This window comes from Mustela putorius, unplaced genomic scaffold (genome assembly GCF_011764305.1).
Source record: "Mustela putorius furo isolate JIRA1106 unplaced genomic scaffold, ASM1176430v1.1 tig00003909_pilon_pilon_pilon, whole genome shotgun sequence".
Lineage (NCBI taxonomy): Eukaryota > Metazoa > Chordata > Mammalia > Carnivora > Mustelidae > Mustela > Mustela putorius.
The window spans coordinates 30,544,778-30,559,187 of NW_025422057.1; the positions used below are offsets into that span (position 1 = coordinate 30,544,778).

Genomic DNA, 14,410 nt, shown 5'->3' on the forward strand with positions numbered 1-14,410 from the left:
TTTTTTTAAGATTTTATTTATTTATTTGACAGACAGAGATCACAAGTAGGCAGAGAGGCAGGCAGAGAGAGAGAGGAGGAAGCAGGCTCCCTGCTGAACAGAGAGCCTGATGTGGGGCTGGATCCCAGGACTCTGAGATCATGACCGGAGCTGAAGGCAGAGGTTTTAACCCACTGAGCCACCCAGGCACCCCTGATTTTCACACTTTTAATCTGGAACAGTCCTGATGCTTTTCCTTCATGTCATTGATTTGTTGACGCATACAGGCCAATTGAGTTATAGAATATTCCATATCCTAAATTTGTCTTTTTGTTTTCTCAAGGTTATTTGACTTGTTCTCTGTCCCTTTTTTTTTGTAGTTCCTGTAAACTGTAAGTTAGGTCTAGAGGCTTGATTAGATTCACGTTAAAGGTATTTGGGGAAGCTTCACAGCTGGTGTTTGTGTACATCGTATTGCGTCAGATTGCATCACATTAGGAGGTACAGGATGTCGGATTGTCTCCCTCTCAGGGATGCTAATTTTGCTAACTGCCACATCTCTCAGTTATAAAGGTATACTTCTCTCTTCGCAATTAGTAAGTAACCTGGAGGGTGATTACCTAATGTAATAATTTTAGCATCCATTGATAATCCTGTTGGAATCTATGATTATATTCGGTATTACAAAATAGTTGCTTTCTAATTCTACTGTTTAATCTTTATTAGTTGACTTTTTTCTTTGGAAGAGAGCTTTCCTTTCTTCTGTTTCTATAGACTCATAGGCTTGTAGTTACTCAAAGTCTTAAGTCAATTTCAGTTCATTTTAATTTTCAACTTGTCTCAGATTTGGCCAGTGAGAGCCCTGGCAAGCTCTTCCTGCTCTGTCTCTTTGACAGGATTCCATTAGTCTGTTTCCTTCCTGGCATAAAAATGTCCCCAGCTCACTTTGCATTTGCTCTGCCCTGGGCCTGGAATCACTTATTTTCTTCAAGGAGCCCTGGTTTCTTTGAGTGACACTAGTTACACTCATTGTTTCTGGAGTATCATTGCATTTAGTCTCTGTGAGGGCAAGAAGTAGATTAAAATTCTTTTTAAAAAGAAATGATTAGTTCATTTTTTTTAAAGATTTTTAAAAAAAATTTATTTGACAGAGATCACAAGTAGGCAGAGAGGCAGGCAGAGAGAGAGAGATGGGGGGAAGCAGGCTCACTGCTGAGCAGAGAGCCCAATGCGGGGCTCGATCCCAGGATCCTGGGATCATGACCTGAGCTAAAGGCAGAGGCTTTAACCCACTGAGCCGCCCAGGTGCCCCTAATTGTATTTTTTTGAATCTCTAGAATATTTATATGGTTCAAAAGTCTAAACTTCACAAAAAGGTGTACTTAGATAAATCTCAGTCATTGTCCTAACCATTTTCATGATTTTCTCATTTATATCCTGGTTCTCTTTGTGTTTCTTTTTAAAAAAAATTTTTTTTAAATTTTTTAAAGATTCTATTTATTTATTTGACAGACAGAGGTCATAAATAGGCAGAGAGGCAGGCAGAGAGAGAGAGAGGGGGAAGCAGGCTCCCTGCTGAGCAGAGAGCCTGATGTGGGGCTCGATCCCATAACCCTGAGATCATAACCTGAGTCAAAGGCAGAGGCTTAACCCACTGAGCCACCCAAGCGCCCCTTGTGTTTCTTTTTGTAAAAACAAATAAGTGTGTATGTGTATGTATGTTCCTATTTCCTCTTCTTTCTTACACAGGTACTTTATATACTGTTTCTAACTTGTCTCACTCAACAGTAGATACTGGAAATTACTCCTATTAGTTCATAAAGTATTTTTTCTGTCCCTTACTCCCTCTCTTCTTTCTTATTTATTTATTTATGAGTAAAGCAATAGAAGTTTATTAAGTGAATATACAGAAAAAGCTCTGAAGAGTGAGAAGGGTCCCGACAGGGCTGCCCTCTTCTTTCACTTTTTTTTTTTTAAATTAATTTACTTACTTGACAGACAGAGATCACAAGTAGGTGGAGAGGCAGGCAGAGAGAGAGAGAGAGGAGGAAGCAGGCTCCCTGCTGAGCAGAAAGCCTGATGCGGGGCTCCATCCCAGGATACTGAGATCATGACCTGAGCCGAAGGCAGAGGCTTAACCCACTGAGCCACCCAGAAGCCCCTCTTCTTTCATTTTTAATGACTAGATAGTCATATGTTATATGGATGTGTAAAAATTCACTTCAACCAGTTCTCTATTAATAGGCGTTTAGGTTGTATTTAATCTTCGATTAATATCATCCAAGTATGTTTTTGATTTCTGGAGATATATCATCAGGATGGTTTTCCAAAAGTGAGATTTCTGGGTTTAAGGGTAAATGCAAATGTAATTTTCTTAGATGTTACCGAATTCTCTCCCATAGCAGTTGTATTATTTGACAGTTCTGCTGGGATTGATTCAGGGTATGGTGTCATAGAATTCTGTGCAATGTATCAATAAACTAAATTCTTTCTTTTCTCTTGTTACCCCATAGTAATTCTAAATGGTATTTTCTGTACAGTGATTTTAAAATGTGACTTAGGGACCACTTGTAATTTGTAAGGTTTTTTTTTCTTTTTCTTTTTTTAAAGATTTCTTTCTTTAGAAAGAGCATATGTGTGAATGTGGAGGGTCAGTGGAAGAGAAACTCAAGCAGACTCCCCACTGAACTTGGAGCCCCACATGGGGCTCAGTCCCAGGTCTCTGAGATCGTGGCCTGAGCTGGAATCAAGAGCTGCCTGCTTAACTGACTGAACCACCAAAGTGCCCCTTTTGGGGTAGTTTTTGTCAAAGATAAACATTACTACAAATGTCTGTATTTTTGTTTCTGGCTCATTTGAGTATATACATGCCATATTTGATTTTTTAAACTATAGTACTATCTTTTCAAAAACAGTTTTCCTATCAGAAATCTGTTGAGATACCATTTGGTGGCAAGAGAAAGGAAGCTATGGAATAGGGCATTTTAAGGATTGCCAGTCAGATTATTTCAAGAATCACTATTCTTGTGGTCTGAAAGAATTTTAGATACTGCTAACTACTTGTTCTTGGTTTTCTTTTTATATCCTGCCCAGGCTCCTGTTTATATTCGGGAATGTGCCAGATTGCACTATTTGGGCTCCAGAACTCAAGCATCAAAGGTAAGAATAGGAAATTGATCTTAGCCCAAACAATGAGAGAGTTAATTAAGATTAGTGGAGTTTTAAAACGAAGTGTGAAATCAGAGTAAAGGCAAATGGAAAGTAAAAATGGAAAATAAATGTTTTTGGAACATGGAAAATAAAATGTTGTTACTGTTTTTTGTTTTTCTTAAAGATTTTCTTTATTTATTTAATTGACACAGAGAGAGAGAGACAGCAAGAGAAGGAACACAAGCAGGGGGAGTGGGAGAGGGAGAAGCAGGCTTTTTGCTGAGCAGGGAGCCTGATGTGGGGCTTGATCCTAGAACCATGGGATCATGACCTGAGCCGAAGGCAGATGCTTAACCAACTGAGCCATCCAGGCACCCCAAAATATTGTTACTGTTATAGTTCAAAGTTATCTACTCAGTTTGAGATAAGGTGAAAGACTGAGATGAAAGTTACATGTTGAAATAAGAGGGCCCCCACATAGTCATCTTGTTTCCTCTCAGAGATACACCACTGCTGGATGGTATCCTGTACATATGAGTGATGGTGTAGACTGCTTGCTTAAAGAGTTCCATAAAGCACCTGTGCATCTTTTTTTTTTTTTTTTTTAAGATTTTATTTATTTATGACAGAGAGAGATAGTGAGAGAGGGAATACAAGCACAGGGGTGCTGGAGAGGGAGAAGCAGGCTGCACGCCAAGCAGGGAGCCAGATATGGGGCTCGATCCCAGGATGCCAGGATCATGACCTGAGCCGAAGGCAGATGCCCAATGACTGAGCTACCCAGGTGCCCCTCACCCCCTGTGCATTCTTATAGCATACGATATAAACAGGCTGTAAATAGCAAATGTATTAAATATTTTACAGCAATAAATCACAGTTTTCTATAATACATTCTTGTTTCAGGTTCAGTGGTAACACTCTATCAAATGTCTCAAAGACTTGAGACCACAAGGGCTTAGAAAGCAAATGTGTGGTATTTATTAATAAGACTATAGGGGTGCTTGGTTGGCTCAGATGGTTAAATCTGCTTTCGCCTCGGGTCGTTATTCCAGGGTCCTGGGATCAAGTCCTGCATTGGGCTCCCTGCTCAGCGGGAAGCCTGCTTCTCCCTCTCCCTCTGCTGCTCCCCCTGCTTGTACTCTCTCTCACTCTCTCTCTGTCAAATAAATAAAATCTTTTTTAAAAAAATAAGACTGTATAATTATTAAGCTTCAAAACTGAGCAGTTTAAAAAACTTCACAAGTACTTTTTGATGATCTCTATTTAGCCTTTCTTGGTTAGGAACTTACGCTGTCATCTTATGCTCTTGTGTCTGCTCCTCTTTCTTTCCGCTTTTCATTCAGTAAATATTTGGTGTGACCAGGAAAACAGTTATACTGCAACTAGTCAACTTGTTTAACTGCAGTGTAGCTTTTCTTAGAGAGTTGTTTCTTTCCCACCAACCACTCTTATGTAGTTATCCCATCATATTCTGGAGGGAGGAAAGAGCACCAGCCAAGAGCCTTTGCACTTGGTCTCCAGATGGCTCCATCGTGTTAGTATCTAAATGACTTTAAACTTAGGGCTTAACTTCAGTTTTTTCTTCTATCAGATGGAAATGATACTTTCCCTGCTACCTTATAGGAAAGCAGTGAGAGTTACATGTAATAAAAAGATGCTTTGAAAATTGAACTCCTTTTTTTTTTTTTTTAAGATTTTTATTTATTTATTTGACAGAGAGAGATCACAAGTAGGCAGAGAGGCAGGCAGAGAGAGAGGAAGGGAAGCAGCCTCCCTCGCTGAGCAGAGAGCCCGATGCGGGGCTCGATCCCAGGACCCTGGGATAATTACTTGAGCCGAAGGCAGAGGCTTTAACCCACTCAGCCACCAAGGCATCCCTGAAAATTGTACTCTTACATAAATATAATTTTTGGTAGCAATATTCTTTTTTTCTTTAAAGCCTTTATTTATTTGTCAGGGAAAGAAAGAGAGGAGAGAGAGAGTGATCGAGAGAGCATAAGCAGGGGAAGAGGCAGCAGAGGGAGAACCAGGCTTCCCATTGAGCAAGGAGCCCGATGTGGGACTCGATCCCAGGATCCTGGGATCATGACTTGAGCTGAAGGCAGGCGCTTAACCAACTGAGCCACCATTGCTATTTAGAATAGCAATATGCTAAATAAATTTAGGTTCTCTAGGCAGATTTTTGGGAGTGGGCTATTAATATCATCTGTAATTAATAGATTTCTTTTCATGTGATAATTCTATTTAAATTTTTTCTTATTCCTAGGTATGAACATAACATGCTCCCCACTTCTTTCTCCTTTTTTATTTCAGGTTTGTAGAAACCTGAAAACAAAGCTGGCAGGATATATTAATTTGCTTTTCTTTAAATTTTCTCTAGGATGATCTTGATCTGATAGCTTCATGTCCTACCAAGTCCTTCCAATTGACAAAATCTCAGAAACGGAATTGGGTAGATTCTTGCTCTCACCAGGAGGAGACCCAGCAGCGTACGGAAGAGGCATTGAGAGAGTTGTTCCAACATGTTCACAATATGCCAGAGTCAGCAAAGAAGAAACAACTTATTAGACAGGTACATGAAGGCAGGGAAACAGTGGTGGGGCTTTGGAATGTGATCGAGGTTGTGGAATCACTAATGAATACTGCTAAGAATCTCGTTTAATTTTTGGCTCTTATTGGCCCAAGCTTGGCTTGGTCAGGAAAGCAGACTTGTCAGTGGAACCTCAATGGCCGTCTCTGAACTACTGTCCCATTAAAGAAAGGAGTGGAGGCTCTTGGATTTTTAGAGTTAAACAGAAGGATCCAAGTATGGTTAGAGTTTCTCTAATTTTGGTCATGTACCAAGCATGCTGAGAGAGAACCAGCAGTTGCAATATATTGTTCCAAAGTTTAAATCCTTCAGATTTTCTTGGCAAATAATTTAATCTTTCTGATTTCAATTTCCTTGTTTTTTAAATAGTAATTGAAATATCCATGTTTCATGACTATATAAGGATTAGAGTCTATGTAAAGTGGCTGGCACAGTAGAGCAAAAGTGGTAAATTCAGGGACCTAGTTCGATATTAGAAAGTAGAAATTCTGGTAGCTAAGTTTGTTTATTTTGGAGCTAATGGAAGCAAAATTAGGTCTCTCATTTGCCATTTTGAGACTAAAGTGTAGTTTGAGTAAATCCCCGTGACTTCGTTAGTTTCTTTCTTGGGAAATTTGTTTTGTCTCAGTCCCTCTTGAATTTTAGCTGAACAGGCATAGTCAGCCTCTTGGCTTCTTATTCAACTGGACCTTCTTGAGGGAAATCTGTGTTTTTATTTTTTTTATGCCTAATCTGAAGCTTAGGGCCAGACAAAACCGTGTGCTCAGAAAAATGTTGAACTGAGCTGTTCTTAACAATTGATAGAGTCCTTCAAGAGAAGTTTTCTGTTACGTTCTTTGAAGTTACTTTGAGATTTAGTAAATCGTGTTATGACTGGAATTTTCAAGGGTGTTGGCTGAGTATTATTGCAGTTTCAAAGTGGTGAAGTGATTTAATTCTTGTTGGAAACTAAGACAACAGTTCAGGGCCAAGTGTCATGACTTTTGTCATCAAGAAAGCAGAGGGTTAGAGATAATACAAAGGAAAAACTAACATCATTTTTGCTCTTTTTAGAAAAATAGGACATCATGAGGAAGGTTAAGAAGAGAATAAATCATTCATCCCACCAGGGTTTACCTTTTCGGTATTTCAGACTTTTTCCTGTCAATAAATTTCTACATAGTTTGGGTCATACCACATACTTTCTTTTCTCTCTCTTTTTCACTAAACATTATAGCATAAACATTTTCTCATGCTTCCTTGTGAACTCCTTGCCTACATTTAAAATACTGTCACTTTGTCTTGGTGAAACTATAATTTTACTATTTCCTGATTTTTCTCTCTGTGATTATAAGAATAGTAAATATTCACTATAGAAGCAGTGCAACCTCCAGAAGAGTATAAAGAAGAAAAATCACTTGTAATCATCCTGAGATAACCACTGATAAAAGTTTTGGAGTATTTTCTTTCCATGAATATATGTATTTAACATTTTTTTCTTTTGTTTGAGGTCATAATATATATTCAGTTTTTAAAATTCCCATCCTTTTAACATTATATCATGATCATTTCCCATGTTGTTAAAAGGCTGTGAACATTTTTTTTTTTTTAAAGATTTTTTCTTTATTTATCTGACAGAGATTACAAGTAAGCAGAGAGGCAGGCAGAGAGAGAGGAGGAAGCAGGCTCCCCGCAGAGCAGAGGGCCCGATGTGGGGCTTGATCCCAGGACCCTGGGATCATGACCTGAGCCGAAGGCAGAGGCTTAACCCACTGAGCCACCCAGGTGCCCCAAAAGGCTGTGAACATTTTTAATGCTGTGTAATATTTCATCACATATAACCTAATGTGTATACAGTTTGCCTACTATTGGACATATTTGGGAATTAGATTATTTTTTAGCTTATAAATTTTCATAGGCATTTTCATTGCAGAGTTTTCCTAGAAGTTGCATGACCAAAGGGTATGCATTTTTTTTTTTTTTTGCTGGATATAGCTATTGGGTCCCTGTTAATGTATAGGTGCTTCTTCCTCTCCCCTGTTTTTGTTTTCCCCCTAAAAAATTGCCAAAGTTTTTTTGAATGATTTTTTTTTTTAAAGATTTTATTTATTCATTTGACAGACAGAGATAACAAGTAGGCAGAGAGGCAGAGAGAGAGAGGAGGAAGCAGGCTCCCTGCGGAGTAGAGAGCCCCATGTGAGGCTTGATCCCAGGATTCTGGGATCATGACCTGAGCTGAAGGCAGAGTCTTTAACCCACTGAGCCACCCAGGCGCCCCTGTTTGAATGATCTTAAGTTTGACATAATTTAGGTTTAGAGAAAAATTGCAAAGATAGTACAAAGAATTCTCATGTATCCTTTACCAAGGAACCCTTCACTCCTAATGTTAACATTGTTAATACTAAGAAATTAACATTGGTCTATTACTATTAAGGTTAGAGATTTTATTCAGATTTTAGAAGTTTTTTTTTTTGCTAATGCCCTTTTTCTGTGCCAGGATCTAATCCAGGTTACTACATCACGTTTAAATACACATATTCTCACATTCTCTCTCCCTCTCTCTCTCTGCCCTTTATTTGTGAAAGAAACCATATAGTTTGTTTTCCACAGTCTAGATTTTGTTGGTTGCACCCTTGTGGTGTTATTGAACATGTTCCTCAGTTCACTGTATTTATGAGAAATTTGTAGTTAGATCCAGTTCTACAAACTTGATCTGAATACCAATTAGTTTTATTTATTTAGTTAGTTTTTGAGTAAGGACTTCATAGGTGGTGTGTTTTTTTTAATATAGTCGTTCCTGCCCCTTATCTGTGGGGGGTGCATTCCAAGACTCCCCAGTATATGCCTGAAAACCATGGATGTATGATTTTTTAAATACATACATACTTATAATAAAGTATAATTTATAAATTAGGCACAATGCGAGATTAACAATGGTAACTAATAAATAGAACAAGTATAACAGTATACTATAATAAAAGTTATGTGAATGTGTTCTTTCTTTCAAAATATTTTACTATACTATACTCATCCTTCCTGTGATGATGTAAGATGATAAAATGCTTGGGGCGCCTGGGTGGCTCAGTGGAAGCCTCTGCCTTTGGCTTGGGTCATGATCCCAGGGTCTTTGCTCAGCGGGGAGCCTGCCTCCCCCGCCCCTCTCTGACTGCCTCTCTGCCTACTTGAGATTTCTGTCTGTCAAATAAATAAATAAAATCTTTTAAAAAAAATGGTAAAATGCTTATGTGATTAGCTGATGTCAGCTGAATGATATATAGGCATTGTGACATAGCATTAAGCTACTACTGACCTTTTGAAAATACATCAGAAGAGGGACCATCTGCTTCTGGACTGTGGTTGATTATGGTAACAAACCTCAGAAAGCAAATCATGAATAAAGGGGGATTACAGTATGTGTTTTGAAAAGACATTGGACACACATTGATAAACAGCTTCCTAGGAAACTATGGATGCTCCAGCCAGCTGGATACAAGAGAGCCCCTCTTATTTTACCTGGCCAACATTATCAGAAATGATGGTTTGTCAGTTGTCTCAATATATCCAGGAGGGATGCTTGCTTTCTAAGCTCTTTAGAAGTGACTAAATTTTCTGATAATTAACTTTGAGAACTTTTTCATATAATATGTATGAAAATGATCATTTTTTTAAACCTCCAGAACTGAATCTGAATGGATAAAAATTTGCAAAATTACAATTCACGTATTTAAAAACTATAGTTAGAAAAAGCAGATATATAGAAGAATTAAGTACTAGGTCATTATTTTTTTAACTGGGGAGATGAATGGCGAATCAAAGCATTAAATAAGACGATACAGTGGTTTTTTAAAAATTGTATTGTGAGTCACCATACAGTACATCATTAGTTTTTCATGTAGTGTTCCATGATTCATTGTTTATGTATAATATCCAGTGCTCCATGCAATCCATGCCTCCTTAATACCCATCACCGGGCTCACCCATCCCTCCCATTCCTCTCCCTTCTAAAACCCACAATTTCCCAGAGTCCATAGTCTCTCATGGTTTGTCTCCCATTCCGATTTCTCTCCCTATATTTTTCCCTACTCCTAGTGTCCTCCATTTGTGGAGGACAAATGGAGGACACTAGGAGTTCCACAAATAAGTGAAACCATATGATAATTGATTTTCTCTGTTTGACTTATTTCACTTAGCATAATCTTCTCCAGTCCTATCCATGTTGATGCAAAAGTTGGGTATTCATCTTTTCTGATGGCTGAGTAATATTCCATTGTGTATATGGACCACATCTTCTTTATCCATTCGTCTTTTGAAGGGCATCTTAGCTCTTTCCAGATTTTGAGTATTTTGGACATTGCTACTATGAACATTGGGGTGTATATTGCCCTTCTTTTCACTATGTCTGTATATTTGGGCTAAATACCCAGTAGTGCAATTGCTGGGTCATAGGGAGCTCTATTTTTAATTTTTTGATGAACCTCCACACTGTTTTCCAAAGTGGCTACACGAATTTGCATTCCCACCAATAGTGTAATAGTTTCTCTATTACACAATAGTGTAATAGTTTCTCCACAACTTCTCTAGCATTCGTTGTTTCTTGCCTTGTCAATTTTTGCCATTCTAACTGGTGTAAGGTGGTATCTCAGTGTGGTTTTGATTTGTATTTCCCTGATGGCTAATGATGAGAACACTTTCTCATGTGTTTGATAGCCATTTGTATGTCTTCTTTGGAGAAGTGTCTGCTCATGTCTTCTGCCCATTTTTTGACTTATCTGTTTTTTGGGTGTTAAGTTTGAGAAGTTCTTTATAGATCTTTGTAGTGTCATTCGCAAATATCTTCTCCCATTCTATGGGTTGCTTATTTGTTTTGTTGACTATTTCCTTTGCCATGCAGAAGCCTTTTATCTTGATGAAGCCCCAGAAGTTCATTTTCGCTTTTGTCTCACTTGCGTTTGGACATGTGTCTTGAAAGAAGTTGCTGTGACCAATGTCAAAGAGGTTACTGTGTATATTCTCCTCTAAGATTCTGATGGATCCCTGTCTCACATTGAGGTCTTTCATCCATTTAGAGTTTATCTTTGTGTATGGTGTAAGGGAATGGTCTAGTTTCATTCTTTTGTATATAGCTGTTCAATTTTCCTAGCACCATTTATTGAAGAGGGACTGTTTTTCTTCCACTGAATATTTTTTCCTGCTTTGTCGAAGATTAGTTGACCATGGAATTGAAGGTCCATATCTGGGCTCTCAATTCTATTCCATTGGTCTATGTGTCTGTTTTTGTGCCAGTACCATGCTGTCTTGGTGATCACAGGTTTGTAATAGAGCTTGAAATCAGGCAGCATGATGCCCCAGCTTTGTTTTTCTTTGTCAGCATTTCCTTGGCGATTTGGGGTCTTCTTTGGTTCCATACAATTTTTAGGATTGTTTGTTCCATCACTTTGAAAAATGCCATTGGTATTTTGATCAGAATGGCATTGAAAGTATAGATTGCTCTGGGCAGCATAGACATTTTAACAATGTTTTTTCTTCTGATCCACAAGCATGGAATGTTTTCCCATTGTTTTGTGTCTTCTTAAATTTCTTTCATAAGTTCCTAGAGTATAGATCCTTCACCTCTTTGGTTGGGTTTATTCCAAGGTGTCTTAGGGTTTTTAATGCTATTGTAAATGGAATCAATTTTCTAATTTCTCTTTCTATGGTTTCATTGTTAGTGTGTAAGAAATCAGCTGATTTCTGTGCATTGATACTGTATCTTGCCACATTACTGAATTGCTATACGAATTCTAGTAATTTGGGGGTGGAGACTTCTGTGTTTTCCACATAGAGACAATACAGTGTTTTATATCTTGCATTTCTCCATGTTAGATACTATCAAACAGACAGCTGATATTGATAAAATTAATCACTTTTTATTTTGATGTATTTCCTCTGATAATACTGGCAGGCAATCATGATAGATGTCCATTTAAAGAGCTTTAGTAACTTCTTTATTCTGCATGCAATTTATTTTATTTTATTTTTTTAAGATTTTATTTATTTATTTGACAGACAAGATTACAAGCAGGCAGAGAGAGAGAGGGAAGCAGGCTCCCTGCTGAGCAGACAGCCGGATGTGGGGCTTGATCCCAGGACCCTGGGATCATGACCTGAGCCAAAAGCAGAGGCTTTAACCCACTGAGCCACCCAGGCATCCCATGCATGCAATTTATTTTAAATTAAGAACTGTTTTAGTTGTGCTAGTCACTCTCTATGTCCAAGATACTTTCTGCCAAAAAATCTTGATTACCAGCTGAGATCGTGGGCAAATTACATAACTCTCTGGGTTTTGGTTTCCTAATCTGTAAAATAGGGGCAATACTTCCAACTTCGTAGTACATAAGAAAAAGGAAAATAAAGTGCCATCTCCTTAGAGTAATTTAATAAATTTTGACTTTTTGGCAACATGATTTCTGCCTTTGAGATTTGCTTTCTAACCTACTAATCCATATGTGTACAGACTTACTTATTCCTGGTCTTGTCTGGATATTTACACTTAGCTGTTGTCATAGAATCCTAGCTCTTGATGGGGGGAAATAATAATAAAATGTTTGTTTTCTCTTAGTTTAATAAACAGTCTGTGACCCAGACGCCAGGGCGAGAATCTTCTACTCCTCAGGTACAGAAAAGAGCCCGTTCACGTTCCTTCAGTGGCCTTATTAAGGTTGGTATGCCATGCTGTCATTTTTAGCATTGACTTTGAGAAAGCTTAACAGTCTGACTTTTTTTAGGCATAAACAATTTTCTTCTATTCTTTGGGACCCTGTAAAGGGTTCATTTGTAAGAAGATAAAGATAGAATTTGGAAAAACTTTTAATTTTTATAGCATTTTGCTGTGTTTCAAATTGGAGAAGGGGCTGTACGATTAGAGAGTAAAAGAAAGGTCCTTCCTTTTCTTTGGGACTGAGGACAGAGTCCCCATTCCTGAGCAGTGTGGAGAGTTCTTTGCTTTGTGCCACAAGGTTCACTGCACAATTTGTAGAAGCTATGGAGAAGTGAGGGAGTTGACAGTCTTACAGAAATGGTTAGGAAATGGATTTTCCAATAGACTAGTGAGTTTTAGGTAGCTGAAATTTTTGTAAGCTTAACATTTTAATCCAGTTGTATATTCTCTTCCTTTGTATCAAATTACTTAAAAATATATTTTTTAAAACAAGTACAATATCTGCTTCTGTGCTGTTGATGTCATCGTTATGCTTGTTTGATTTACACATCCTTGTGGACGATCTGAACTTGTAGCTACTGCATATTGCCATCAGATGGCAGTAGATAACATGATAATGGGGTTCGAATTTTCAGGCATAAACTAAAGCAAGGTTCTGGTTAACTTGGAGAGAGATTAAGCACAGTTCTGTGTTCTGCTGTTTTTCTTTTTAAAATTGTTTTAACAGGGGCGCCTGGGTGGCTCAGTGGGTTAAGCCGCTGCCTTTGGCTCGGGTCATGATCTCAGGGTCCTGGGATTGAGTCCCACATCGGGCTCTCTGCTCAGCGGGGAGCCTGCTTCCCTCTCTCTCTCTGCCTACCTCTCCATATACTTGTGATTTCTCTCTGTCAAATAAATAAATAAATAAAATCTTTAAAAAAATTGTTTTAACATTATTAAAATCTATAAATCCAGCAAGAGTAAGGAGCTCTGATTAAAATGAAAAATAAAATTAATATATATTTATATATATTTTAAGAAAATATATATATTTTTCTTTAAGCTGCAGTCATTAACCATTGCTACAGTATCTAAATCTCATTTTGGTCTTAGCTATTATCATTAATAGAAATTTAGAATTCACTCTCAATTCTGTGGGGGCCAGTAGCCTCTGAGGCATTAGTCTTGCTTACCATCAAAATTTCCTTTGTTATCAACAGAATGAAAAGGCAACTCACAGAATGGAACAAAACATTTGTAAGACATATATCTGAGAAGGAGTTAAGGTCCAGAATATATAATGAACTTTTACAAAAACAAGAAAACAATTAAAAAATAAGCAAAGAACTTAGACATTTCTCCCAAGAAGATGTGCAAATGAAAAGATGCTCAGTATCACTTAATCTTTAGGAAAATGCAAATGAAAACCACAGTGAGATAGCAAGTCACAGTAGGATGACTATTATGGAAAAAGCCAGAAAATAACACGTGTTGGTGGGGATGTGGAGACATTGGAAACGCTCATGCGCTGTTGGTGGGAATGTAAAACAGTGTACCTGTCATGGATAACAGGATGGCAGTTCCTCAAAAAATTAAATATTCAGCAGTTCCACTTCTCGGTATGCACCCAAAAGAACTGAAAGCAAGGACATAAACAGATGTTTGCACACCTATGTTTGTAGCAGCATTATTCACAGTAAGTGAAGGGTGGAAGCCACTCCAAGTATCTATTGACAGGTGAATGGATAAACAAAATATTGTATATACATAAAATTGAATATCATTTGGCCTTAAAAAGAAAGGAAATTCTAACATATACTACAACATTGATGAGCCTTGAGGACATTATGTCAAATGAAATAAACCAGTCACAAAGAACAAGTACTATATGATTCCACTTATATGAGATAACTAGAATGGTCAAATTCATAGAGAAAGAAAGTAGAATGGTGGTTGTCAGGGGCTAAGAGTATGGGGGGAACTGGGAATTATTGTCTAGTGGGTATCCAGCTTCTATTGGGGAGATGAAAATGTTC

At 37.9% G+C, this 14,410-nt stretch overlaps 1 protein-coding gene across 4 annotated transcripts in view; it reads left to right on the forward strand.

The window, feature by feature from the left end:
* Positions 1 to 14,410, forward strand: part of ARHGAP19 (Rho GTPase activating protein 19) — a 66,117-nt gene that overhangs the window by 40,016 nt on the left and 11,691 nt on the right. For all 4 annotated transcript variants that reach the window (XM_004749575.3, XM_045068590.1, XM_013054677.2 and 1 more), the window contains exons 7-9: positions 3,073 to 3,138; positions 5,510 to 5,701; positions 12,297 to 12,395. In XM_004749575.3, the coding sequence (XP_004749632.1) occupies positions 3,073 to 3,138; positions 5,510 to 5,701; positions 12,297 to 12,395 (357 nt within the window). The remainder of the gene's footprint in view (positions 1 to 3,072; positions 3,139 to 5,509; positions 5,702 to 12,296; positions 12,396 to 14,410) is intronic.